The sequence below is a fragment of the Amphiura filiformis genome, chromosome 6 (assembly GCF_039555335.1).
Source record: "Amphiura filiformis chromosome 6, Afil_fr2py, whole genome shotgun sequence".
Lineage (NCBI taxonomy): Eukaryota > Metazoa > Echinodermata > Ophiuroidea > Amphilepidida > Amphiuridae > Amphiura > Amphiura filiformis.
The window spans coordinates 10,172,033-10,199,075 of NC_092633.1; the positions used below are offsets into that span (position 1 = coordinate 10,172,033).

General features: G+C 36.2%; 1 protein-coding gene across 1 annotated transcript; it reads right to left on the bottom strand.

The window, feature by feature from the left end:
- Positions 1 to 5,495: 5,495 nt before the first annotated feature.
- On the bottom strand, positions 5,496 to 26,969 carry LOC140154949 (uncharacterized). Its single transcript, XM_072177611.1, has 15 exons — positions 26,828 to 26,969; positions 22,974 to 23,056; positions 18,766 to 18,976; positions 18,011 to 18,210; positions 17,384 to 17,524; positions 16,676 to 16,924; positions 16,048 to 16,182; positions 14,633 to 14,872; positions 13,554 to 13,862; positions 12,160 to 12,263; positions 11,306 to 11,416; positions 10,032 to 10,127; positions 8,896 to 9,048; positions 8,382 to 8,529; positions 5,496 to 7,481 (listed from the first exon to the last, which is right to left on the bottom strand). Exons 3-14 carry the CDS (start codon positions 18,921 to 18,923, stop codon positions 8,485 to 8,487), a joined length of 1,941 nt encoding a protein of 646 aa, XP_072033712.1. The 5' UTR covers positions 18,924 to 18,976; positions 22,974 to 23,056; positions 26,828 to 26,969; the 3' UTR covers positions 5,496 to 7,481; positions 8,382 to 8,484.
- Between the last annotated feature and the right edge of the window lie 74 nt (positions 26,970 to 27,043).

A 27,043-nucleotide genomic window follows, 5' to 3' on the forward strand; every position in this document is an offset into this window, starting at 1 on the left:
ACTGTCTAGAATATATGTATGAGTGATATAAAGCTAGAAAGACGGGCTAAGTTTAATCTTATTATCAACATGTAGTCCAGTCAATCTAAGCAAATAAGTGGTGTCACACACCGACACCGCCTGGCTAATAATTATTTGGTACAGCAGAGACACTAAAATGAATACACGGGATCGATACACGTGAATTGCTATGCACGATTTTGATATCAGACGAAAATCTTCGTATACCGGGTTAGAAAATGATGAATATCTCCCGTAATTGATTTTTTCTCAAGAAACCAGATGTGGTCTCATACACTTGAAAATACGTGTTGAACAGATATGATAGTCGCTAGAATGCGCTTTGAAAATTGGCCGTGCGCTTTGAACTCAAAATTTGACCAAAACTCTAATTTTATATTGCGTTGGTCCTGTAGCGTGTAGCGTGGTACTACAGCGTGTAGTACAGCTGCACTCACTACTAGGCAGTATAAAAGTTGATGACCATTGACCTCAATGGGGTATACAAGCTTATTCACGCACAACCAAGATCAATTACCCGGCTATTGTGTGTAGCCTTAGTCATGTCCCTCGACTAATTCTTCGTCTCAAAGAGCTTCAAAGGTCTGAACCAAATGGCCAACCGTGGCTGTGGATTCAACCTACCATGGCGATTTATGCCATGAAGATATAGGGTCGATGGCACCGTGTGTCACTCACCACTAATTGCAACAGATTTTTTTCACTTTTATACTTTTTAGAGATGTCCCTGAACATCATACCAAAATATACTAAAATATACTTGGTGGAAAGGTAGTTTTGGCGGAAAAGGTCATACAGGGGTCAAATTTCAAAATTGCTTTAATCTTTTTAAAACTATACCAAAGCATTCCTCTAGTCTTAAGGATTCAGAAAAAGTATAGTTTGTCATATCTGTGATGTACCATTCTCAAGTTATAAGCAAAAAGGTCAAAGGTCAAATTTTGGGCTCCACGTGGGTCAACATCGAAAAAATGCTCCGATTTCCTTAAAAATGGTCTCAATGTGTTCGTCCTTTAAAAACACTCCAAAATAAGAATAGTTTGCCATATCTAGGATGTTTCGTTACCTAGGTAGCAGGGTAAAAGAGGTCATTGACCATTGAACTCTATTGACCCCGACCTAGTTTTCGATGTTACGCATGTAATAAACAACCTAAACAGTGCAAATATTCTTTAAATGAATTATGTTTGCAAGCCGAACAATTTGAGACCATTTTGGTTAAAATCAGACAATATTTAGTTTTTTGACCTCTGTTGAACCCAACATTTGACCTTTGACCTTTTCGGTTATAACTCAAGAACCGTACATCACAGATATGGTAAACTATATTTTTTCTGAATCCTTATGACTAGAGGAATAATTTGGTATAATTTTTAAAATGATTGGAGCGATTTTGAAATTTGACCCTGTATGACCTTTTCTCGCTATAAACTACCTTTCCACCAAGTATATTTTAGTATACTTTTTTTTTTTCTTTTCAGGGGACATCTCTGACATTCATAGCAGTGAAAAAAATTATGTTGCAATTAGTGGTGAGTCAAAACCCACTTTGACTGGACTAATGGTAATATATATAAAATTTTACTTCTCTGTGTATTTATATTTGGCTCAAGATAAGATACATGGACTACAAGTATACGAATAGACAATTTGCTCTACCAGGAAACTTTGGTATTTAGGAATGCTTACACTGAAAATCCTCTGATACATTACAATAGTTAAATCAAGTCTAGAAAAGAGCACATGTTAAGTAGTCAATTACAGTAGTAAATAGAACCATATTATGAAACCAAAACAAATAGGTACCAAGAAAAACTTAGTAAGAAGAGAAAAATATATTAAAATGCAGCACCAAATTAGAAAAAATAAAATATTAGAAAAAGGAATACATTATATTAGAATAAAAATTTGATTACATGAATACAACTTAAGAACCTGTATGAAGTAAAACTGCATATGCATGGTAGAGGGTTTACTGCTTTCATAACTGAAAATCTACATATACATGTTTTTAGGAGGAATGTTAAATTATCAGCACACTGCATACTGCTATTATAACACCTTTATATTGGTTATTCCTAAACTATTAAGCAATAACTTGGCCAAGTTAAACATATTTGGTATTTCATTGATTGAGAAATCTCTAAAATGACTATTTCATCATACATTCATTTTGAGAACCGCCTAGCTGCATGCATGTATTTATAAAATTTCCATGAATGGAATAAAAAAAGTTATACATTGTAGATAGGTTTTTTACTTACAAAAAGCTCTAAATATTATGCCCTGAAAAATAAAAATATGAATAGAAAAAATAATGTCCAGCAACTGTAGTCTTCTTTTACTTGGATCACACATGATAAAAAAATAGAATCAAATTAGCCATACACATTTTCAACAATTACCTTATTCTATTAAAGTAGTCAGAGCCATGTGAAATTTTAAAAACAATAAGACATGAGACGAATATAACTAAAGAGATACTCAGCCCCATTCATTCATACCTTGTGCAGTTTCCCACGGATATTGTTATGCAATCGCTTACTGCGCACGCTCAACTTAATTACACAGTTTCACTTCCGGGTTCAATACACTGGGGTCAGAAAGTTGTTTACAATATTTGCTGGCTGAGTAAAAAGAACTAACTAGATGCCCAAACCAAATTACAAATATTAACTATCAGAAGACTAGATATGCTTACATTTATCCATAAAGCTGCATATTGAGGCACAAATTGACTCATATTTAGTTCCGTGTTGAAGCTACCGTGGAAGACCTCGAAATAAGATCGATAAGTGATAACAATATGTGCATTGCTTGGTATCTCTTTAGTTATATCAGTCTCAGGTGACCATATTATGTGACCATATAATACATGTATGAGTGAGGTAAAAATATCAATTGTGAAATTCCAAAGTGGTTGAAGAATGTGACCTATACTATACAAGTTATACCACAAAATTATGGTACCACGATATTATGAAGACTGAAGTTCCCTGTTTAATCCACAAAATCAGCCCACTTTATAGTAATTCTCGCTATTCACAATAAGGCGCGCCAGCGGTTTGCGATGTAATCGTGATGTATCATGGGAAAAGGTCGACATCCAAGTCCGCTAATACTGAATATTACCATGCTATTACATAGGAACACGTGACAATATTTTTTAGTTTGTCAAAATAAAGGTGTTACACGCGAATCGATATGCAATAATACTAAATAATGTGATTTGAAATGTGCACAATTAATTTTTTCTCTATCGATTTGCGTGTAATACCGTTATATTGACAAACTAAAAAAATTGTCACATGTTCCTATGTAATAGCATGGTAATATTCGATATGCGACTTGATGTCGACTTTTCCCATGATACATCACGATTACATCGCAAATCTGCTGGCGGCGCCTACTTATTGTGAATAGCGAGAATTGGTTATTCGACATTTTGAGGAACCACAACAATATCTAATTAAGTCACCACACTACAAATACTGAACATATTATTGCAGCAGGGACCCAATAAACATAAAACAGTTGCAAATTTGTCTAATGCCTTAATAATTTGGCAAAGAAAATGTGGCACCTAATTGATAGTTTGGCAAAGCGCATGTGACATTTATACTGAATTTAATATAAATATTATATAACACCAGTAAATTATTTCATGCTTCACAGCATATATGCATTTTATGTTGTGTATATACATCGATAATCGAAGGACGGTGCATGTGTCATATATAATTTGTATTAAAATATATTAAAGAAAGAAAATGCATTCTAATATTTGAATATACATGTATACTACCAGATCCTATTGCTCCTGCTGCCATATGGGTACACACTGCTGCCCAGCTACTTTGTGGCTAGTACCAATATAGCACCAGTCCAGTACCGGTGTATGTGTGATTCCGATGTGTGTACCCACACAGGTATCTGAGTACCCACAAAGGTAGAGTACCAAATAAAGTAGCTGCATGTGGTAGTGTACCTCTGAGGGTGGCAGCAATAAGAATCTGGTGGTGTAGGTTTTAAAATGTACTCCTTACATCACAAATTTATATTAAAATTCATTTCAACTATTGCATTATAATCTGTATCACACACTAATATCTATATCATTATAGTGAAAAATTCAATTGAATGAACACAGCTGTCAACAGCGCGATGCTTCTCTGCATACACTGTGATGAGCGCGCCGCCCATTTGTGTAACATGGAAGGGAATCCAACCATGCCAACTCACTCAAGATTGGTTAGTATTTTCATTATTTTATCCATGGTTGTGTGTTTGTGTTGTACTTTAAAATATGTGACATATGATCGCTGTCGGATCGCGTATAGCAGCTGTGTTAATTCAATTGGAATTTTTACTGTATTCTGGTAAACAAGGAAAATACGTTTGTGTGAGTTGTCTCGGCAATGTGCAATCCAATTTGGCACCTTAATCACTGCGTTGGCATCATTGATTAATGATATGATGTTGATCTCTGAAGTAGCCCAGTTTCCTTCTTGAACTATTGACCTTTGTCTGGTGCCCTCTACATTATATTTTGACAAGTATCTGTCTTGAACGTATTTTCATTGTGTGCCAGACTAATCATCTCACACTGTATTATCATATTCTTTTCTATCACATTTACACTAATATATATGTTCAGATATTTAAAAAAAAATCATGTTGATGTCTATAATATATACCACATTAATATATCTATATATCTTCTAGCAATGTTAATACAATTATTGTATATTAAATCATGTTTATATATATATTCAGATGTCGCACACTATTATTGAAAGGCGCAGGATGGTCAGGACCACAAGGTGTTAAATCTACTTTTTTTCTCCCAAAATAGAATTTCATACAGAAATAGATTGTATTCAATACTATGCAAGATAAAAAAATAGCAAAAAATAATATAGTACATGCAGTTTGCAGTCATACACTTACAAAAAGCAAGAGGAATTTGGATGAGAGTTTCTGCTTTTAACAATGCTTTGACAGAATCTATCAAACAGACTATATCATATAGCAGGCATTCTCAAAAAGTGGTACGCAGCGGGGTTCCAAGTGGTGCATGACCTCACTTTAAAAAAACTACAAATCAGATTTTGCAAAAGTCGCATTGTCTTTAATTAATGCATTTCAGTCACTAAAATAGAGGTGAGTCAATAAAATCACTTTTTTTAAGTTTATTTATAACCATTTTGAAGTATAATCAAGACTGTTTAAATTTGAAAACTTGTACAAAATCTTGCCAGAAGAGCACCTCCCAGAAAGCTCAAATTCAAGAGCGTCATCTGCGACCTAGACCCGTCTAGGTCCCTGGACCCCACCCCACCAAGTGCTCTAAGCAGGGCAATGGACTCCACCGTTATAATTACACGCTGCACTCGCTCACATTGGATATAGTGGCGCTTCAAGTTCATTTCATTTTAAACAGTTGCACTTTTGATCCATTTGAGAATGTCTGTTCTACAGTATGTAATCCAAATACTGTCTTAAATATTTTCATACCAGCTCTGCCTTGTTGTAAACAACTTCAAATATTTGGGCAAATGTGATCTCCTGAAATCACACTATTATTCGTAGTAATAGAATACAAAAAACAGGTTGCTGTATCCTTTACATCCAACTGATGAGTCTAGCAGTAAATTTTTATATAATGGGTTCATGAGCTACGCCTCAGCCATTATTTACATTTTTACTGCCTCGGACACATTATGTGGGTGTTAAAGGCTACTGCATTACCCTTTATTGCTTATTAACATATGGCATGAAGTAATGCTTTCATACACATTGCATTATATTGGAATGCATGAGGCTGGTTAAGAATGTTAAACACACAAATAATTACCACTTACAGAAAATACAAGATTAGAATACAGACCATGGCAGAGAAAATCATAAGCATCTTGTTTAGACATGTAATTCTTTTAAAAATCTATGTTCCCAAAGAGTAAAATGTCAGCCCTTCAGAAATGATTGCAACTGTCTAAATGTCTGTTCATACTACGCCGCAATTGCTGTGCGGTGCATTGCCAATATATCAATTACTTTTTGCCGCAACTCAGCGCAATTAGTTGCATTCCCAAGTTAAAATGTATTTAACTTTATTGCAATACCGCAATGCAGTATTTTGTGGTACTATGCAGTGCGGCAATGCATCGCAAAGCAATTGCTGCATAGTATGAACGGACTTTAAGTCTCAGTATTGGCAGCACCATAAATACACACACTTTATGTATTATACAAGACGAAAAACCAAATATTGCAACAACAAAAACCCTAAACATGTACATGCAACTAACCAACTACAACAACATTGTTCTAGAATGTGGTTTACTGTACAATATGCAAATGTCCTATTTTCTCAATATTCCAGACATTGTCACAATCTTTCAGGGATTGCCCATGCATTAATCATGAATACTGGGTGGCCCAAGCGCAATATACATGCTATACTACAGGTTGTAAACATATTAGAAAGGTCAACCAGCCTTGCTTACATAATTGCAACATTATACTTCATTTTAACTTAAGTTTAGTAGAGATGTATTAAATAGCGAGTGATAACCGCATCCTGTAGAACATTTACACACATGTACAAGGGTGCTTCATTGACACTCTTGTGACAAAACTGCATAAAAGTACTGGGGTCCATTTCACTAAACTTTACGAAGCTTTGTAAGTCTCAAAATCTTTCATAACTTACGAAGAGTCATAAATTCCATTTCACCAAACGGTACCCTTCGTAAGTAATAGTGATTTACTACAGGGACCCTTCATAAAGTCACGTCTAGTATTGGGTATTCGTAACTTTACGAATGGTTATTTGAGGTACGAAGGGTTACAAGTTTAATGAAATGGACCCCTGATGCCACTACCATACTTGTAAGTTGAGGCGGGTGTACAGTTAAGGCCCCCCAAAAAAATTTGTTTGTTTGCCCACGTCCGACCGACCGTGTACCCTGGTCTCGACCGTGTCTTTTTTTATATTTTTTATTTGCGTTGAATGTGCTAGTAAAACAGTGGTTAGTATAAATTTAAAGAAAGAAAATGTAAATAAAATGAACAGTATAACATGCAGAACCATCTCAAGAGTAAAACCAGTAATGTGCTGTGTTTTGACTTATTTACCAGTCTACAAATTGTCAGTTTCAAGTGCAATATCTGAAAAAAAAAAATCAAACCTACCGACCCAACTGTTTCATACCCTCTATGGACAAACAAACTTTTTTTTTTGGCCTAATCAGGCACTGAACATGTATCTCACACTCAGCACTAGCCTTGTTTCCCATTCATTCGTGTGTCCATACACTTTTACCAATATTTTTCATCGCTTCCAAGAACTTACTACCCATGGTCTCTAGGCTTAACATTGGTGGAAGTGGTGAATGTGATCGTACACTCACTGTTCTTTCACGTTTTGGTCTGGTCTGAGGTGGGCAGTCAACTACCTGTAATATTAAGACAAGAACTTGGTAAATGTGTGTTTCTATGGGTACATTCACACTCAATTAATCAATATAAAAGACAACTAAGCAGATGTGACATATGTATGATGAGGTTAAGTGGTGGATATAAAGGCTGTCCATCGGATCACTTACATTATATGAGTTATTATATTGGAAAATCAGAATAAACATACCAAATTTCAGCTTTCATTGATTTATTTTTACTTGAGGTACTGAAGACAAAATAATGATCATGCAAAGTTCTCTCCCATTTGTACATATGCCATGCATAGCCTAAACATTCTGCCAATTGCATGCTATCAAAATAATTATGAAGAATAAGACACATTTTAAAAAGTGATTTTCACTTTCTTCTCACAATTACTGCACTAAGCACCCAATCCATTACTACTATTACACCTGGCTTTCAACCAATCACATGCATATTATATTACAGGTATGTGTGAAAGCATGGTGCTTAAGTAAAAAGCTGATGAACTATATCAGGAATTTCAATTGAATGAATACAGCTTTCAACAGCTGTATTTGATCCAACCGCGATCATATTTTGTATATTTCAACCACAACACGAACGCATGACCTTGGATACAGTACTAACCAATCATTGGCATGTTGACATGCTGACATACATCACCAGTGTACGCAAAATATTATCACGATATGTCAGGTTGTGGTCATTCGATTGCACTGAGCACACAATCATATCCCAAACCATATGCTGAATATATCAAGTGATTTAATATAAAAAAATTTTTTAAAGGATGATCCTCAATTGCAGGTAGATCCAGATCATATTCATGCAAATATTTTGTGCTGGCCTTTTCATTTGGCAGCTATTAAACCAATTCATGCACCCCACCCTAGGCCTAGAGTACCACTTACTTCATTATGGCAATGTCTACAATGCTTCGGAATGTATGGGTGGCGGAAAGTTGTAAACACAAGCTCACAATGTTCACATTTCACACGTCGCCGAGGACATTCTCTAGCTTTTGACATGGGGTAGTACTGAATGTGACACCGTTTGCAGCTGTTAAGGAGTAAAAAAAGAACATTTATTTTAAAAGTTGATGATGCCAATTTGGTACATTGGGCTAATCCAGCTGAAATCCATACACCCCCATATGGAAGACATGACCTTAATCTCCCACACAGGGGATGACAGTTTCAAATGGAGTCACCCATTAAGTTAACCTCATTTGAAATTCACTCTCCCTACTGTGAAGGAGATTAAGATCATGTCTTCCATATGGATTTCAACTGGAATAGCACTTATACCTAGCACTAGATGTGAGTAAAACAAGAATTATCAAGTACATTATAAGGGGCCTTACCATAAAAACTTATTATCAACTCTGTGAATGTGAACAAAACACTAGTTAACACATTAATTTACCTTGAATATGGTCTGTAGCCCCATACCATCTCTTGCCATACCTTTCTGCAGGGCAAACACACAAACTGTCTTTTTTTCCAATGAGAAGACAGAATATAGTTGTAGGTTCTCTGCTGTCAGTTGAGGAATAAATGTGATGGACTCTGCTTCCTTCTGTAATGAAGCAAAATTCACATATAATCATATCAGTCTGAGCAACTATTTTTATACTTTTAAGGCATGATGGTTACAGTTTGTGACCTAATTGGCACCCAAAATGCATAAGTAATTTCAAGATAGTAATCTGTATTTCTTTAGGGTAAAACAGTTTCAGTGACAAGCAGGTCCTCACATATCGTGGGTCGCATCACATAGTGGCAGACAGATGGCAGTGGTTGCACCGTTGCAGCACATAGTGGTCAAGGTTGAGGTGGTCACCGTGCGCGCTATACGCTCACATTTGTTAGCGTTGCCATGGTAGTATCGTGTGAGTGCAATAGAAATTGGACTATTGCACTCATGTGGAGTGCAATAATCTTTTTCTAAAAATAGTAAAAATTATCAATTTCAGATTCAGATTCAGATTAAATTTATTTCAATAGTAATTGACTGATCAAAATGATAAGAAACTTTGTATGAGTAATACAAAATTCATTAAAAATGCGATGTACACAAATTCTGATTTGAATTGGCCTATCGAAATATTAACCAGTCTGCTCTAACTACAGGAGATTCATAATTCCATGCATAGGCTGCCCTCACATGTAATGTGCATAGCCCTGAATTGGATTTAAATTTGGGCATAATCGAAGCATTTGTGCTGCGATTTCTAGTTAGGTGGGTGTGGCCACTATCAAGCTTCAAAATAAGTGGATCCAGACCAGGAGCTAATTTTAGCAAAGAGTAGCTCCTGGTCACTTGATTTTACCAAGGAACAGGGGCTATTTTAGCAGAAGCAGGAGCTGATACAATTTTTTTAAATAGCTTTGTTTTCAATACAACATAATACTGTTATATATACTACAATCATGACAACACATGAACGGTGTCAGAAGTGAATCAAACATTTGTTTCATTTCAGTTATTATCAAGAACGCTTGTGTATGGTATTATTATATCATGTATTGTTTCTGGGATTTTTTATATAGTAACATTACCTTCAGATAAGAGTGTGCTGGTTTTGTTAGTGTAAAGGTCAGGGTCTTTCTGCAGCGTCCTAAAAATGCTGCCTCTTCAACAGCAGTCATGTCCATCTGTTATTAAAAAAATATGAAACAATGAAAACAAAAAGAAACATATCAAAACAAAACACAAAAATATTTAAAACAAAACAAATCTTATTTTGGAGAGTTAATTTTCCAGCTTTATTTGAACGAAAGTAAATGAAAACTTATCAGATTTTTATATATATTCAAATTCTATAATAATCTGACAATTATTGTTCATAAAATACAAAATTTTTAATAGAAGCACAAAAATATGAAATAGTTCTGCCAATGCAGCTTCCAGTTTAGGTGCATGAATGGAAAGAGTACCACAGTGATGCCTTTAATTTGAAGCAACAAGACTTTTTTCAAATATATCTTCTCCAGAAAAATACACTTCATTCATATTAATGTGCATACATGTGCACCGGCGTGTCCAGGATCTTTTTCCTCATGGGGCTAAGCCCTTTTTCAGATTTATGCGGGGGCTTTATGGCTAAAATCGCCAAAAAACGGCTGATTTTACATGATTTTTAACAAAGTGCGGGGGGCTTCAGCACCCAAAGCTCCCCCCCTGGACACGCTACTGATGTATGTTAAATGGGCAGTTCCAATTGAAATCCATACACTCATTTATGGGCACCTTGGGAGAACAATGCTAATGCATTGAAAGGTCAACCCAGGTTAAATAATAATGAAATAAAAATAAATAAATATGGAAGACATGACCTTACACTCCCACACAAGGGACATAGATTTTATATGGAGTCATCCATTCATGTAACCCCATTTGAAATTCACACTCCCTGTGTGGAAGGTTAAGGTCATGTCTTCCAAAGGGGGGGGTATGGATTCCAATGGAATAGCCACATTTATTTGATCAGACGTTGGAGTCAGTGTAGAATATTTATGGAAAAAAACATATATATTGTAATAGGTTGTTACATATGGAAAGGCTGATGATCATAAGACGTCAAGATGTACACAGAACCACCATGCAAGCAACTGATGGATGCCACAAGACTGGACAGCCAGGACATTTAATCCTAAAACATTCTGGGTGGGTTAGTCGTCGGAGGAGGAACCCATGCTGTAATGTTTTGTAAAGGGCAGTTAATAACTGCATGTAGAGTAGGCAAGGTTTGGAGAGCCATCATTGGGGTTAGATTTGACAAGTTGCCCAGAATAATTAATCATGTTAAAGGTGTGGTTTTCTATATCCATACCTCATCTTTTGCATCTCGATCAGCACCATGGTCAAGTAGCAACTGAACAAACTCTTCTTTGTCTTCTTCTTGGTCCATAAAAACAGCCCACTGGAGAAGCCATTTACCTCCCTGAAAATATACATGTTTTGATATTTAATTAGCAGTTTCTTAACTCCCTTTCTGTTTTTGCCTAAGAAGGAAAGAAGGAAGGAAGAATGGAGATGAACAGAAAAGTTGTTCACACCACCCCAGTTTTTAACCATCGACCCCCAGGAGCGTGGACATAATTGCCGGGCCAATGATTTCATGTGTATTATGCAGTCTCGGAGGATTGCGCAATCGGATCACATGGGATGCATGAATGGGCTTGCAGTTGCTTCATGCTGTATTGTTTTGTATGGTCTAGTAGCATTAATAAAATTGAAACCATAAATATGACAATTGTATCACCTAACATTTGAGCTCAAACACATACATGTCTCAATGAGCCTCCTTCATCTCATTTTACTCTTTCCTCTCTACATGCGTTATTACTTGTTAGTAGATAAATAAATTATTCAAAAATTAAAAGAGTATAAATTTTACTAACCCTGAGACTGGGTACCAGTGTACAAGAGTATGCAATAAGCTCGCATCTTGTGTGATATCAGTCAACAAAATTTCCCCACTTTTTTAAAACCTTTCAAACCCAAACCTTCCTTTTTTTACCAAAAGATCAAAATTTAACAGATTTTGACATGAAATCGAAATTCAAAATTTGATTACGGTTTCACTAAATGACACATATATATGTGTCAGAAAAAGATGCTAATTCTGAGATGCTCAATCCTCTGTTACTTTGAGATACCGGAGCAACACCTATAATAACTTACAACTTTATAATTTGGGCAGGCTCCATCAGTCAACAGTTGTTCCACTTCTTGCTTGTCATGGTCAATGATGGCTTGGAACAACAGCATCTCTTTGGATAGCTCAGCTATAAACAGAAAATGGAACAAATTAATTTCCCCATAGGAAACATTAAATTTTGGAAAAAGGCACTTATTCACTGTAATATTATTGTTGTTTTTATTCTTATAAGCCTCACACTACCAAAAATTAACAATAGTGCTAAAAAGGGTGTTTTTCTTTTTCATATGCATGAAATAATGAGGGAATTAATTGTACATATGACTTTTTGCCACTCAATAACATAACTACAAGAAAACACAGTAAATGTAAACAACAATCATCAACAACAAAACCAAACAAGACAAAAACAAGCACTTAAATGTTTAAAATGATTACACCTTAAAGTATTAAGGTAGTGTATCTCATATGAATTCATTGCTCTTTCCTTTTATGATCAACAAATGTCTCAGTCACTCATTCCCCCTATTGCCATCTATGGGTCAGAATCCTGGGTATTACATAAATCAGATCGCCACAGACAGGATGTTTTTGAAATGACACGCCTTAGGGCAAAGCTTGGAGTTTCCATCCTTGACAAAATACACAACAATTCCAGACAAGAATCTTAACATCACAAGCTCCATCAATGATGTTATTTGCTGGACACATTTGAAATGGGCTGGGCATATCTTCAGGATGCCTCAACATCAGCTTCCCCACCAAGCCTACATAAATGACTTCAGTAAAAAACAATCACCAGGTCGTCCACCAATCAGATGGAAGTACCAAATTCAGAGAGACCTGGGAGTGACTCCACAGGAAGCAGAGACACAAGCAACAGACAGAATTGAATGAAGCCTGGAGGAGGCTTACTCAATATGGGACAAGGGGACACAATGTCTTGTGCAGCTAAGTCAAGTAAGTCAAGTTAAATGTCTCAATCAGATGAGAAGCCCTTCATGCATGTATCAAACATAAATCTGTCAGACCTTCATCATCTTTGCCACAGTACAGTTGGTCAACAAATTTAAAGTATAATGATGATGTGCATTTGGTCATGTCTGAAGGAAATAAATTCAGTGAAATGACACTCTAAGGCACCAAAAACAAATTTGTTTGATCCTTGGATCGACCGTTGACGCTGCTTCGATGCTTGTTATTAACGAACTATCAACTGATTAATCAGAATTAACGCTAAATTTATATTGGTCAATATCACCACAGGCACAAATTACTATTTTATCACAATTAACAATAGTAAATTAATTGATTTCATAAATAATAAGGATCGACCAAGCATCAATGGTCGATCGAAAGATCGAATTTGTTTCTATTGCCTAAAGATCTATTGAAAAATTGTGAACTTCATTCCTACCTGTTTGGTCATCATCAGTCTCAGTCTGAAGAGTAATCAAAGCTTCTCCCTTCACTTCCACTGACATCACATTAAGATCTAGAAGCCATGTAGCATTATCTTGGGCTGCCTTCATCAATGTCTTCTTATAGCTTGACGGCACTTGGAAGATGAGTTCTATACACCCGATCTGGGCTCCAATGCTGCTTATGTGCCGTACCTCTCCATCAAATTTTGCGGCAAGCATTCCTCTGAACTCTTCAAGATGCATTCCACCAAAATGCTCAACCTTACCAATTACCTTAAACTGAATATCACTGTAGTGTGTTCCTACATTTAAAAACAGATGATATTACATAGTATTTCTACCTTCTACTGGCCACTAAAACAACATCAAACATGGCGAGCTTCATGCGGAGCTGGACCACTGAAAACCAGCATGTCTAAACTGGTAAGCAATGAATTTTACTGCTTGATATTGCTTGTGATTTGTAAAAAGGGTGGGGGTCAAGAATTTTCAGTATAAAGGTTGCCTCAGTAAAAAGGGTGGGGTAAAATAAAAGGGTGGGGGTCAAACCCCACAGCCGAGTATGGCATGAACCCTGGCCACACGACAGAACGGATGACCAGCGCCCAAGCAAAGATATTGGTATTTGGGATTGCCTTCCATTATAGGGCTGGATAGCTCAGATGATAGAGCACTGGTCTTGCAAACCAGATGTCGCTAATTTTTCAGCCAAATTTTCTTTGCTCCCCTTCCTTTTATTTTTTTTAAATGATGTTGATGTATTTTTCTTAGGAAAATAATCTGAATTGTGAAACTGCCTGATTTTAATCTTGTGTACAGTTAAAGACATAATGGTAACATCATTATGTAGAAGTTGTTTATGAAGATTTTATATTAATAGATAAAATTGTAACAAAATAGTACCAAGCAAACTCCATTTATTGCAGAATAAATAATCTGAGTATAGCAACCACTTTATAAAAAAATTTCAAGCAAATAGTCCAACACTCCAACAACACTCTGTTTCACACGAGTGTGTTAATTTAGCTGCATGTAGTATCAATTTGTGGCGAAAGTGACACATCTCTCCTACCTTTTACACTTGATGGTTCATGCAAGTAGAGAGTTTCATGCTTCTTGAAACGTCTCACAGCATACCTCCAAACTTGGTCATACAAATCTTTCTTGCGTAGCTGTCGTAGTAGATACTGCAGGTACCAAACATTGTTGGCATCCAGATAGTTATTGACTTCAAGACACTCGATTAATTTCAGCAACTCTGGAGGTTTTCCATCTTGTCCAGTCAAAATGGCTCCATCACCTGTCAAATTGTCTGAAATTTAATCCAAATGAAAACAAACATAATTTTCTACAACAATGCACAATTTGATTTTTGATTTTGATTTGATTTTTTCGGGTTCTGACAACCCTGGATAACCTAAGAAAGCCTCTATTGAAGCTTATTTCCATTGGGGTCCATTTGAAACAGGGACGGGTTGGGAACAGTCAGGGGTTAACATCCTACTCTTTTCGAAACTGGCTGCGAAATACATGTACAGGTATGGCTCTCTGCACACAGGACCGACAGCTTAACGTCCCCTCCGAAGGACGGAGTACTTTCATGATTCATTTACCCAATTCTAAATGAACCATAGGGAGAGCGGAAGTCCGAATTTAATCTACAGAAGTTGCCAATTAATTTCACACTTTTTTTTCCAAGTCAATATCCCAGCAAATTACCACCGCCGGGAATTGAACCCGGGACCTCATGCACTAAAGGCAAGTACCCTAACCATTGCGCCACGCTCTCCCAGGAGACTATTTAATACACACCTTGATTATGAACTATCTGAACTGGTATAAAATGATTGCACATTTCCATAATGCTTTACAAGCAATTGTTCTAGAAATTAATTTGAATGAACACATTAAAAAAATTAAAAGAGTATAAGTTTCACAAACCCTGACACTGGGTACAAGTATACTACAGTCTGTCCACTTAGAAGTACAAAGTAAATAGACCTCGGAAACTGGAGGTATGAGAATAATTATTTCGGTGCAATGCTTCTTTGACACGCCAACTGCTGTGCGATTTGTACTTGCTGAGCGCACCACGCTCTTTACGTGTCGCGTCTTGTTAGGTGTGACACAAAGCATTGACCCCCCATGCCACAAATTTGGTTTGTACTTCTATGTGGACAGACTGTACAATGTAAGAGTATGTAAGAAATAGTATGTAAGAAAAGTTTTAGCTCGTATCTTGTGTGATGCAGGCGATAAAAAACAGACCGACCCCTTAATATCATGTAGCTGCTTTAGTAACATTTTAGAATAACTGGTCAAACTGGCTAGTTGTAAAAATAATTAGGTTAAGGTACAGCCATACCTAAGAAAATTTGTTTCCTGGAACCTGGAACAAAATAATGTAGTATCAAATAAAGGGCTGGATTCACAGTTCTCTCAAATGTGAAGAGTGGTTTTATTCACATTGCAACATTTGATCCTTACCTTGCCTTATCAACAGAGCAATTTTCCTTCTATCACCTTCTGTCAATTCAGTAAGACTCATTAGCAAGTTATTAAACATTTGATTAGGAACCTGTTTAGCTGGAGGACGATTCTCCAGAGTCTGCAGATCAACATCTGTATCACAAGTGAGAACAATAAGTTTTCCATGAGAAATCCATTTATCAATCAAGTACCAGCTGATGGCAACCTTGCATGATATACATACACCAAGATTTAACAAGAGTGTGGAGATTTAAGAGTTTCAAATGTATTTTTTAATTATATTGTGATCATCCACAACAAATCAAGTTTAAAGTTGCAATTTTAAGTTTCTTAGACTTTTGAACAGGGGAAATCTCCATAAAATATCACATTCCACAATTGCTTGATAAATAGGTGCTCAAAAACCCAATTTTGCACTTGGAATTTACAATAATTTCCAAGGAGACCCTGTAAATACATAACAATGTAGCATGCAGATTTGTTGCATATATGCACAATGATGTTTTGCTGCTTCCACAACTTACATGTATACACACACCACCCACACACAAACACCCCCCACACACATATGTGCAGTGTATTCTCACCCAACTTATGCACACAAATAAACAGAGAAAAGTCTTACGAAGAATTTCATCAGCCAAGTCTGTGCGGCCACTCTTCTCCAGAGCTCTTGCCAATTTGTGTGATGTAGCACGATTCGAAAGCCAACATCGCCATGTCATCAACATTAGAAATATTTGGTTCTCCATGTTCTGGGGTTGATTGCACTTAAATCGTTGAATATCAACAAAGCTGAAACCAAGGAAAGTAGCTAGCTTTTCCCATTCAACACCCAATTTTGATGACAACTCTCGCAGGCCCATTTCTGGTACTTGATATAATAACAGAAATAAATATGGTAAGCTTAAAATGAGATAAAATCATGGCTGGAAAACTCAATATTTATCACACCTCAACAGGAATTCTTCTATATTTAAATTGCCTAGCTGCTTTCTGCATAAAGTTTTTTCCCTGACACCAATTTGTTACAGGAGCTTAAGTTCATCTTTCCATATACAATGAGCAACAATATATAAGTTAACTCTATGATATTGAGACACGCACTTCTCAGTTTTATGTTTTCTAAGTGAAATTGATTCTGGAAATTGAAGGTTATCAGGTATGCCACCCATAGACTTCACAGACTTCGGAGGATGGTAGAGAAGGGGTGGCATACATTTGCATCATGGTACATGTACATGTACACATACTCTGATTTAAAAAGGTCAATATTATTAGTGTGACTCAAGTAGGTGACAGCAACCTTATAGTAAACTTTGTTGTGTATTACCTTTTCTTCTTTCAAATGGGTCCTCTGCTTCATCACTGGAAGCTGTTGTGGTAGAGGGTGACCTTAATGTTACTTTACGCATGTAGGAACTCAAATCATCTATACTGTTTGTAGTGCTGGTGTTAGTAGGCATAGAAATACCTAAAAAATGAAGTAATAGTTATTACATCAACTTGTTTATAGATGACATAGATTACACATGCCTCTGCACACTTAACAAGCATCCACTGACCACTGTGGCCCAAGATACCCCCTAAACAGTCTTGATTTGCAGCTAAAAAGGCACACTTTATACCACAATAAACCATCACAGCTCCCCAAGTTCTTGTATGGATTACCGAGATAAATAGGCAGTTATTAGTTCCTTTCCCAGTGAAATTTCAAATTAGTTCAATTATTCACAAGCACAAACAGGGACCACGCCGGAGCTCGAACTGATATTGTTATACCATGCACCGGATTCTAATGCCTTACTGATTGAGCTAACGTTGCTGCTTAAGTTATGTTGTTTTTGTTTTGTGTACATAATGTCACTACAAGGCTTTACACACTTAATAATTACACCATCAGTAAGGAATTTAAAAAAAAATGCCACAGATAAAACTGAATGTAGTCAAACAATTTTACCTGAGGAAGTCCCAGTGCCAGAAGCGGACGCTTGGTCATGATTGGAGACGGACGCTTGGTCATGATTGGAGACGAACGCTTGGTCATGATTGGAGAAAGATGCTTGGTCATAATTGGATACGTCATCAGCCAGTGCCTGGTCATCATCATCATGCAACATTCTCTGAATAGGAATATCAGCCTGTCTGCCTTCATCTTCTCTGTTGGTATCAAAACATATGGGTAATCTAATTATATAAGAAAAATTGCTAGAGAATACATAAAGAGAAAAAAACCTTGTAGATTTCTGCCATTCACTGTTGTGTCTGCTTCAATAATTTTGGTTAAAAAAATTAAAAACATGCCATATCCATCTCCTCTACATTTAAAACTGTCGGGCCAAATTTCATAAAAATTACCAAAATCACCCTACGCCACTATGTGTTGTGAGCGACGAATTATATTGCTCATCCCTAGTGAGAACATCAACATGTAGTTTACATAGAAACCACATCCTGTTTCCTGTCTAAATTTGTAGCAAGATCATACATGGTGTAAAATGGTATCTTGTGAGAAAACATGGCTTTACACAGATAAGTGAACATTAAAAGGATAGAAGATTGAGTTCCGTATGGCTATAACAGACAAACATTATACAAGAAGTGTTGATTTAGCAAGTAATGTAAAAGTTAGAGGGTTCTCAATGAAAATATTGCTCTTAGAAATAAAAGGTTATAAAATAGAACATACACAAAATAAAAGGTATTACTTCATACCTGATAATGTTATTCTCTAGTTGAGGATATACAGGATTCCAATCAAACATTGATGTCTGGTTGTTTGGGTAGCTTGTACACTGGAGTACAGCACGTCCATTTTCTGTATTCTGTGCGATTTCTTGACGGGAACGATCCATACTCACAATTGTTTGCATCACATTTCAATCTACCTGCAGAATGAGAACTCACCATGACCAAACAGCACGTACTGCAAATATTGAAAAGAAAATATGAATTAATTAATGAATCACCATGATTCATCATCAGGGTTGTATCGTCGGTGTACCTGCTGCCACCCATGACAATATCTAATGCCACCCACTATTGTGTTCCTTTCTGCTGTGACCTACACATTGCTATTCAATTTTACCCCCTGAATGAACATGACGAATAGAAGGTTAATGACTACACATTAGTTGTTTTATGGGTATTGTGAAAAATTTACACATTTTGTTTTGGCACCGAGGAATAGCCGCCCCAAAAAATGTTTAGATTTTCACAATACATGACAAATAATTGATGCAAAGCCAAAACATAAGTCAATTTTCAATTTATTTGATTCCATCTGTACATGTATAATATTATCATTTTGTTTTTCAATCAAAATAATATAAAATTAACCATACTTCTTTCATTTTCCCTTTTGAATAGCCAATCTGCTAGCAAAACCAATTACCGTACATCTAGAGCGCTTTACATTGCTACACTATGTTCAAATGCGGTAGTTACTTGTGCACAAATTGATTATAATTTCCATACATGTACAACGCACACACGGATGTCATTATTATTATGCAGAGGTCCACTGTTGTTTATTGTGCGTCCCGTTTACATTTTGACAAGCAAGTAAGCATCATCAATTTGGGAATTGCTACACAACACAAATCGTCGGTCACAACACATAGTGGCAAACATGAACGTCAAATTACGCTTCCAAGAAAAATGTGTTTAACATATGTTACAACATACTGTTTAACATACTGTTATCTCTCAGTGGTCTGATTCCAATTGAACTGAAGTTTAAAGTGTATCTTTAATACATGTAGTTAAAAATGAATAACTATTATAAGATACATACATATCTTCTTAAAACCCATCTATTCAAAATTGCATATCATGATATTGGAACCTTTTAGATTTAATTTTTGATTGTTTTTACCACTGAACTTCTGCTGATATATTATTTGTATAATGGTTCCCTGTGTTTTAAACATGTTAAATCAGTTTTGCTGTATATTTTGTTGTCAGTTTAAAATTGATCTATTTGGTTCTTGAGCAGTTCACCGTGCAATATTATCTGCGTCGTAGTATTTATCATTTATGCTTTCTTTTGTTCTTATTCAATGCATATTTCACGTTTAAACCATGCTTTTTTTGCTTTCGATTGCTATCGCATTTTTGTGCATTTTCCCCCGTGCAATATGCATTGTAGGCCTAATGTGTTATTGTGCCATTTGATGTATATTCCACAGTGCTGTTTTCTGTTCGTATGCGAAACATTTGCCATACTGCATGGTGTAATATCCATTGATGTGCTTCATTCTCTATGTTTTTAAATGCTAGAACGTATTTTATTATTGTATATTCAAATATCTTTTAATGTGTTCATGTATAATGGTTCCCTGTGTTTTAAACATGTTAAATAAGCTTTGCTTTATAAATATATTTTGTTGTCAGTTAAAATTGATCTGTTTGGTTTTGAGCAGTTTCACCGTGCAATATTAACTGCGTGCATTGTATTTATCATTTATGCTTACATTTTTGTTATTATTTCACGTTTAAACCATGTTTTTTTGCTCTCGATTGCCATCGCATTTTTGTGCATTTCACCCGTGCAATATGCATTGTAATGTGTTATTGTTTTGCCATTTGATGTATATTCCACAGTGCTGTTTTCTGTTCGTGCGAAACATTTGCCATACTGCATGTGCAATATCCATTGATGTGCTTCATTCTCTATGTATTTTAAATGTTGAACGTATTTTTATTATTGTATATTCAAAATATCTTTTAATGTGTTCATGTATTTTATGATTGTAAAATGTTCAGCGCCTTGAGATTTTAATGTAATGCGCTTTATAAGAATAAAATATTATTATTATTATTATATAGCTAGTTATAAACCTTTAGGTCACTATGTGAAACAGAAAATACAGTGTACTATGTGTTGCAACCAATAAAATATTGTATAGCACTTTTTGTAAGTCAAAATAAATGTTACTTGAGAACTCTACATGTAGCTTCAAATTTGCACATGATAGTTATGCATTTGATGCTAAGGTGGAATTTTTTGAATACGGCTGTTGATTTCTGTTTAAACAGTCAAATCCGACAAGATTTTGAATGCAAATGTCTCTGGCCTCGAATGTGAAGCTATCCGTGAGCAAATTCGTGGTTAGACTTCTCAAGCAAAGGTACATACACTTGAAAAGAATTGCTTTATGCTTATGATGTTATGCTTCATCAATTTTTCTACTAGATTTTGAACATAACGTTATAATTAGATATGCTATTCTGTGGTTTCTGCTGTTCATTTGTGCTATGGACTTTTATGTGTAAAATGTGGTACCCAGCACTTTGGAGTACATAAGAAATATTTAGTAACAGGACTGAAGCAACACAACAATTTCTATGTTTGTACCAGGCATTTTCCGACACAGAGACAAATTCGCCCAAAGGTAACCAAAAGGTTGGGAACACATTTTTAACAATCAATAAATGTTGAGGTCCACTAAAAAGTAGACCATTTCGGGGCTGTATTTGGTGTACATGTTACGTTATGAACCTGAGACGAATATGTTGGTATATTCGTCTCAGTTATGAACAAAGAGTAAAAGCGACCCAATTTGCTGAAACGATATAGTTTCGCCGTAGTACACTGCATTCCATGGAAGAATGGTTGTGTATAAGTAAACATAAGGTAATACTAGGATTCCGATATTTTATTAATGACATGTTGTTTTGAGGAATAACAAAGTTTTTTTTGGAAAGTTATATTTTTGAAAAGTTTATTTCAACTGGTGATGTACAGCTCAACTGATCATACTTTTCCTACATTCGACCTTGCATGATTTTTGAGTTGACACAGTCATGAAAATAACTATAGATACTTGACAAGACCAGTTCTGAACCTTTTCATTGATCATTCATAACAATAGGTATCTGATGGATCAGTGAAGATAAGAAGGGATTATAATATATCCGTAACCTTGATATTATAGTACATCTCGAGGAAAAAGTGCAATGGACATGTTTTCATTTTATGTTTCAAATATCCCGCATGAAAATTGAGTATTTAACCCAAAAATGAAAATGGAACAATTTATTGGAAATCTGTTTTAACAGATTTTGTTGACATCTTTTTCTGCACTGTATTATACCTAAATTAAGAAATTTGATAAATATTCAAAGAAAATATAGGTCATCTAAAATTGTTTGATTTTTACACATTTTGGGGCAAAAAGGAAAAATAAGCAAAAATATCAAAATCTGTCTAACAGTTTCATTCATCAAGTCATAACAAACGGCCTACATGCTTAATTTCTAATAAAATATTGAAATTGTGTGGCTGATGATCGCCCGTAGAAAACGGACGTGAAACCCAGGGTACCAACCCATATCATGGAAATGTGTTAAATTTATGGAAATTGTGAAAAATATAGGTATTTATTGATTTTCATGTTTATTCTTGCAAATATGCTAATAATATGCAAATTATGAAATTGCAAAATAAAGTTTCTACATAGCATACATCTTTCAAGTATGATGTTGAAAATGACAGACATCAAAAAGAGATTCGATGAAATGTAAAGGTGTAGTAACAATTTTGGCATGGACTGTCTGGTTAGGCAAAGTACGGTAAGTTGAGCTGTAGGACTGCAAGGTTATTGAATTTGTGAAGAGTGTTTCTTGCTTTAAAAAGATAGTAGGATACATGTAGGAGAAAGGAGACATAGGCTAAAACAGTACTTTGACCTGCTTTGAACTTTCAATTGACAGGGACTTGTTTCATATATATGTTTGCTTTAATTTTGGTGCATGCACACTTTTTGCTGTGCATGTAGAAATTTTGGGCTACATGCACCAGTGCAGGTAGGAAAAAATTTGTAAATCGGACACTGCACACAGCCACTACTGCGTATTGGCTGTGTGGAACCAGACATAGCTAAAACCACATAAGAATCTTCTAGCTAATAAAAACATACCCTTCTTTAAATTTCTTCCAGATCACTCCTGAGCTTGACTGCTTATCCTTTGTGGTGGATTGTCATGATTGTGCCAAGAGTAACTAAATAGTAAAATATAGAAAACAAAAAATGGCTATGAGTTGGCAGGCTTGTGTGGCTGAGCTGAGGTTTGTTTGATAAAGATAGCCATATGGTGGGGGCACCACACACATCCCTTGTCTAGTTGCTGAACAGATGTAGATATAGGGGTATGTGGTAAATATCATGTATCCTCAGCCCGGCATGCACATGATCCATCATTCACTGGTGGATGGGATTTTTCTTGACTTACTATGGTATCAGGAATATTGTGTTTAACTGGATTCAAAGTTTTCTTTCTGGTAGAAAACAGAGAGTGGCGGAGCTAAATCTGATTGGGCTTCAGTCACAACGGGTGTTCCTCAAGGTTCTGTTTTAGGGTCCATCTTGTTTCTGTTATTTGTAAATGACATTAATGACAAACTTTCTTCAAGTTGCTCTGCAGAAAGATCTTGACAGAATTCACAGGTGGACCATTGAGAATAATCTCCCCCTTAATGCTTATTTGTAAGTGTGCTGTTGTTCTCTTCACATGTTGATAATATCTGTAAAAAGGTTTCTCGCCTAACTGGTTTTGTCAGAACTTCACGCCATATGCACTTCAGTGCTCTTCTGCATCTATTTAAAGCATTGATACTCCCTCATCTTACTTACTGTGCTGTTATTTGGAATCCTTGTCAGACTGACCTGCTTGTTAGATAAGAGTCAGAGAAAGATTTCTAAAGTCTTGATGCATAGAAAGAGGTGTCCTTCTGATCTTTCATATGAGTCTAGATTAGATGAATTTGGATTACTTAAAACATGCGACTTATTTGATTTGTTGAGGTTGATCTTTTGCTTTAAATTGGTTAATGTAATTGGTCCAGGGATACCAGTGGCCTCCTGAAGTTGGGAAGGAAAAAAAAATTTCATAAAATACTAAATGCGAAGTGTAGCGAGCGGAGCTCTCGTCCCTCACGGCGTGGTGTCCAGGGGCCGCTTAAGGGCCCCTGGCGGGGTCCAGTTGGGGGTCGAGTGGGCAAAGCCCCCCGAAGCCAGATGGTTTCTGCACATTTAGCACCACAGGAAAGGCCATTTCAGAGGGTAAAAAGAACATTTCAAAGCTCCTGGCTTGTTCTACACTTTTAATAAAAAGTGCTTCCTTCTTCCTGAAAACATGCTTTAAAGTTTTGAGTTTCCTATACTTTTATGCACAAGAGACACTCTTAAAAAATGTTTTTGGGCTTTATTACATGACCAATATGGCTGATGTTGATATATGTGAAGCAGAAAAATAAACCAATAATTAACAATTTGTGCTTGGCATCCACTGCCTCCCCACCCCACCCACCCCACCCCACCCCACCCACCCCCACCTTTTGGTTAAAATTTCAGGACAAACATTTTAGCAGATTTAGCACCCCAAAAGAGACCATTTTTTGATTTAAAAACCTGTTTTAGACTTTTTTTGAAAAAATGCTTCCTTCATCCTAAAAAAGTGGTTTTAAATGTTCTGTTTCCTATACTTTTGTACATGGGAGACATTCTTCAAAGTGTTTTTTTGGCCTAATAGCATGGCCTACATGATTGAAATTGATATATGTAATGCGCAATATAAAAACAATGATTCATCAATTTTTTTTACCCCCCCTTTGGGTATGTGGGAGGGGGCCCACATGGGGGGGTACTTATGATTGTGCATGAAGAATACATTGTACCCGGACATTGTATGATAAGAGTAATTTGTAAAATTCGGTATGTTAAACATACAGAGACAGAGTGATGTCACTACAAATTGGGACTAAAATAGTAGGCCCAAAAAGGAAACACACAGGCCTACACACACTCAACCACCCCCACCCAACCCCCCCCCCCCCCCCCCTCCCCCACCCCGGCCACCCCAAGCCAAAGGATACCGCTAAAAGGTTCATATCAAACCTTTGACCCAAGGTCATTTCCATTTAGACTTAAACATGACTTGATATTAGAGTATATGGCATCAGCATCATCAGTCCAGCATCATCTCAAACGTCATCGTTCATTAATACACATTACATACTTCTTACTTGGGTAATATTTGTTGAGGAAAAAGAGATGAGTTTTTTGAACGAAAAAGCCGACAAACTAAGTATAATATGCTGGTCCGATAATGGACTAAAATTCATCAATTTTGGGCATGAAAAGGTGTTCTCAATAATATAAAAATTTGACCACATGCATGTTAAATGAGTACCATCTAGTTGAGTCATCCACTCAGGGTTCTAAGGAATTTTCATTTTAAAATTGGAGATTTCCTCAGATTTTTTTCCTTCCAACGGGAGATTTTTTGCGACCTGCCGACCGAATTTTTTTTTTTAAGCGTGCTGTCCGGTTTCGGAAATATCCGGAAAACTGGCATCCCTGTTGGTCCTTCTTCTTCTCGCATGGGACCCGGCGTTACGAGACATTCCTCGCCGTCTGACGTCATAACATCTGACGTCATCACAACAGTTTCAATCAGATGCCTGATGAAGTCCGATGCTTTCGGACGCAACGTAGCAAAGTGAGTTGCAAATTTTAGTTCCAGCATTTGATTTAATTTACAAAATAATGTTTTGAACTACTGGATGAATAATCTACACCAAGATACAAATTTATATGGTAAAACATGTTCAATGTTACAAAATTGCTCATTAACATGGTCATGCCAAAATATTTGACAGTATTGGTTCATATCTGACATCAGTACACACTCATCAGTGTGACATCAGTACACACTCATCACATTTAAAGCAATGTGTGATTTGCATAAAGAATAGATTCCTACAAAATGTTTGTTTTCACTGATCACATTATCCTCTTTTAATTTCTAGCCAAACAAATGAGGTATAACGAAGAAAATTGCGAATTCATTCCAGCACCTACAATGCATGTACTTACGCTTGCCGATCGTAACATGTAATACTGCACGGAGTATCGCGCTCGACGTGTGTACACATAAGCTGTTAGCAAGCAGTCGATCGAGGAACACTGCACTGAATAAAACCGGGTCGATATAAAAAGTTAAATTTTACCGTTATTAAAGCACTTAAGTGTTTTATGTGGTATTTTAGTACACCACTGGGTATTATATAATAATGCAAAAAGTAGAAATCAGAGTAAAATTGAGGGCGTCTCTGTGAAGCAAATCACACATTATGGCTTTAATACACACTCACAGGCTCTTACTCGAGAACTTTAACTTCATATTTGCACATGACAGTTACGCATTCGATGCTAGACTTCTCGAGCAAAGGCACATATTAATGTAAAAATGAACAAATGAAACAACAAAAATATACAATCCAAAACAACTCGGTAGAAATCACTGAAGTATGACTAGCATATTGTATGAAGTATGATCATTTACGATGATCATAAAAACTGTAAACAATAATTATTTCAAGTATAAAACTAAGTATGACCAAAATTGCACTGAACACAAGTAAAACTTGTCATGCTTGTAAATATCATCTACTTATAGTCAAATGCAGCAAACCTTTGACGAGCGCGACTACCGTGATGTTGCAAAGTCGGCGCTAACAACGCGTACGGCGCACAGTTCATTCATAAATTTCCACTCGGCCACATCAGATCGCCTCAGCAGCCAATCAGAGACAAGTGCGTGCAACGCAGTAAATGCGCGATGTATCCTTACAATACGCGCTCGTCAAAGGTTTACTGCATTTTAGTATAACACAGCCATTCTTCTGGAAATTATGTAAATAAACAATCACAACAGTAAATTTACATGTAAAAATTAGGTCTTTGTGCAAGTCATTTAGTCTAAAACTCACTGCTGTATATTCGTGCCACGCCCTGCAACACACAAAAACAATGGCCGACTGTAGACATCACGTCATACAAATCCTTGGGACTTCCCCCAAACCTGGGGATTCCCCAGGCCGTAGTGTGAGATCCATGTCATCCATCAGTGTAAGCTTATCAATTTCATGACATCACACAATGGATATCAAAATGAATTTATACCACTGCGACCTACACCTAGCCAT

What these genes read in the sequence shown, in the direction of transcription:
- LOC140154949 (XM_072177611.1), bottom strand. Translation starts at nt 18,923, where the DNA reads ATGCAAACAATTGTGAGTATGGATCGTTCCCGTCAAGAAATCGCACAG. An exon ending in CTAGAGAATAACATTATCAG is followed by an intron (nt 18,211 to 18,765) that starts GTATGAAGTAAT and finishes TGATACCAACAG; the next exon opens with AGAAGATGAAGGCAGACAGG. An exon ending in GACTGATGATGACCAAACAG is followed by an intron (nt 12,264 to 13,553) that starts GTAGGAATGAAG and finishes TTCTGTTTATAG; the next exon opens with CTGAGCTATCCAAAGAGATG.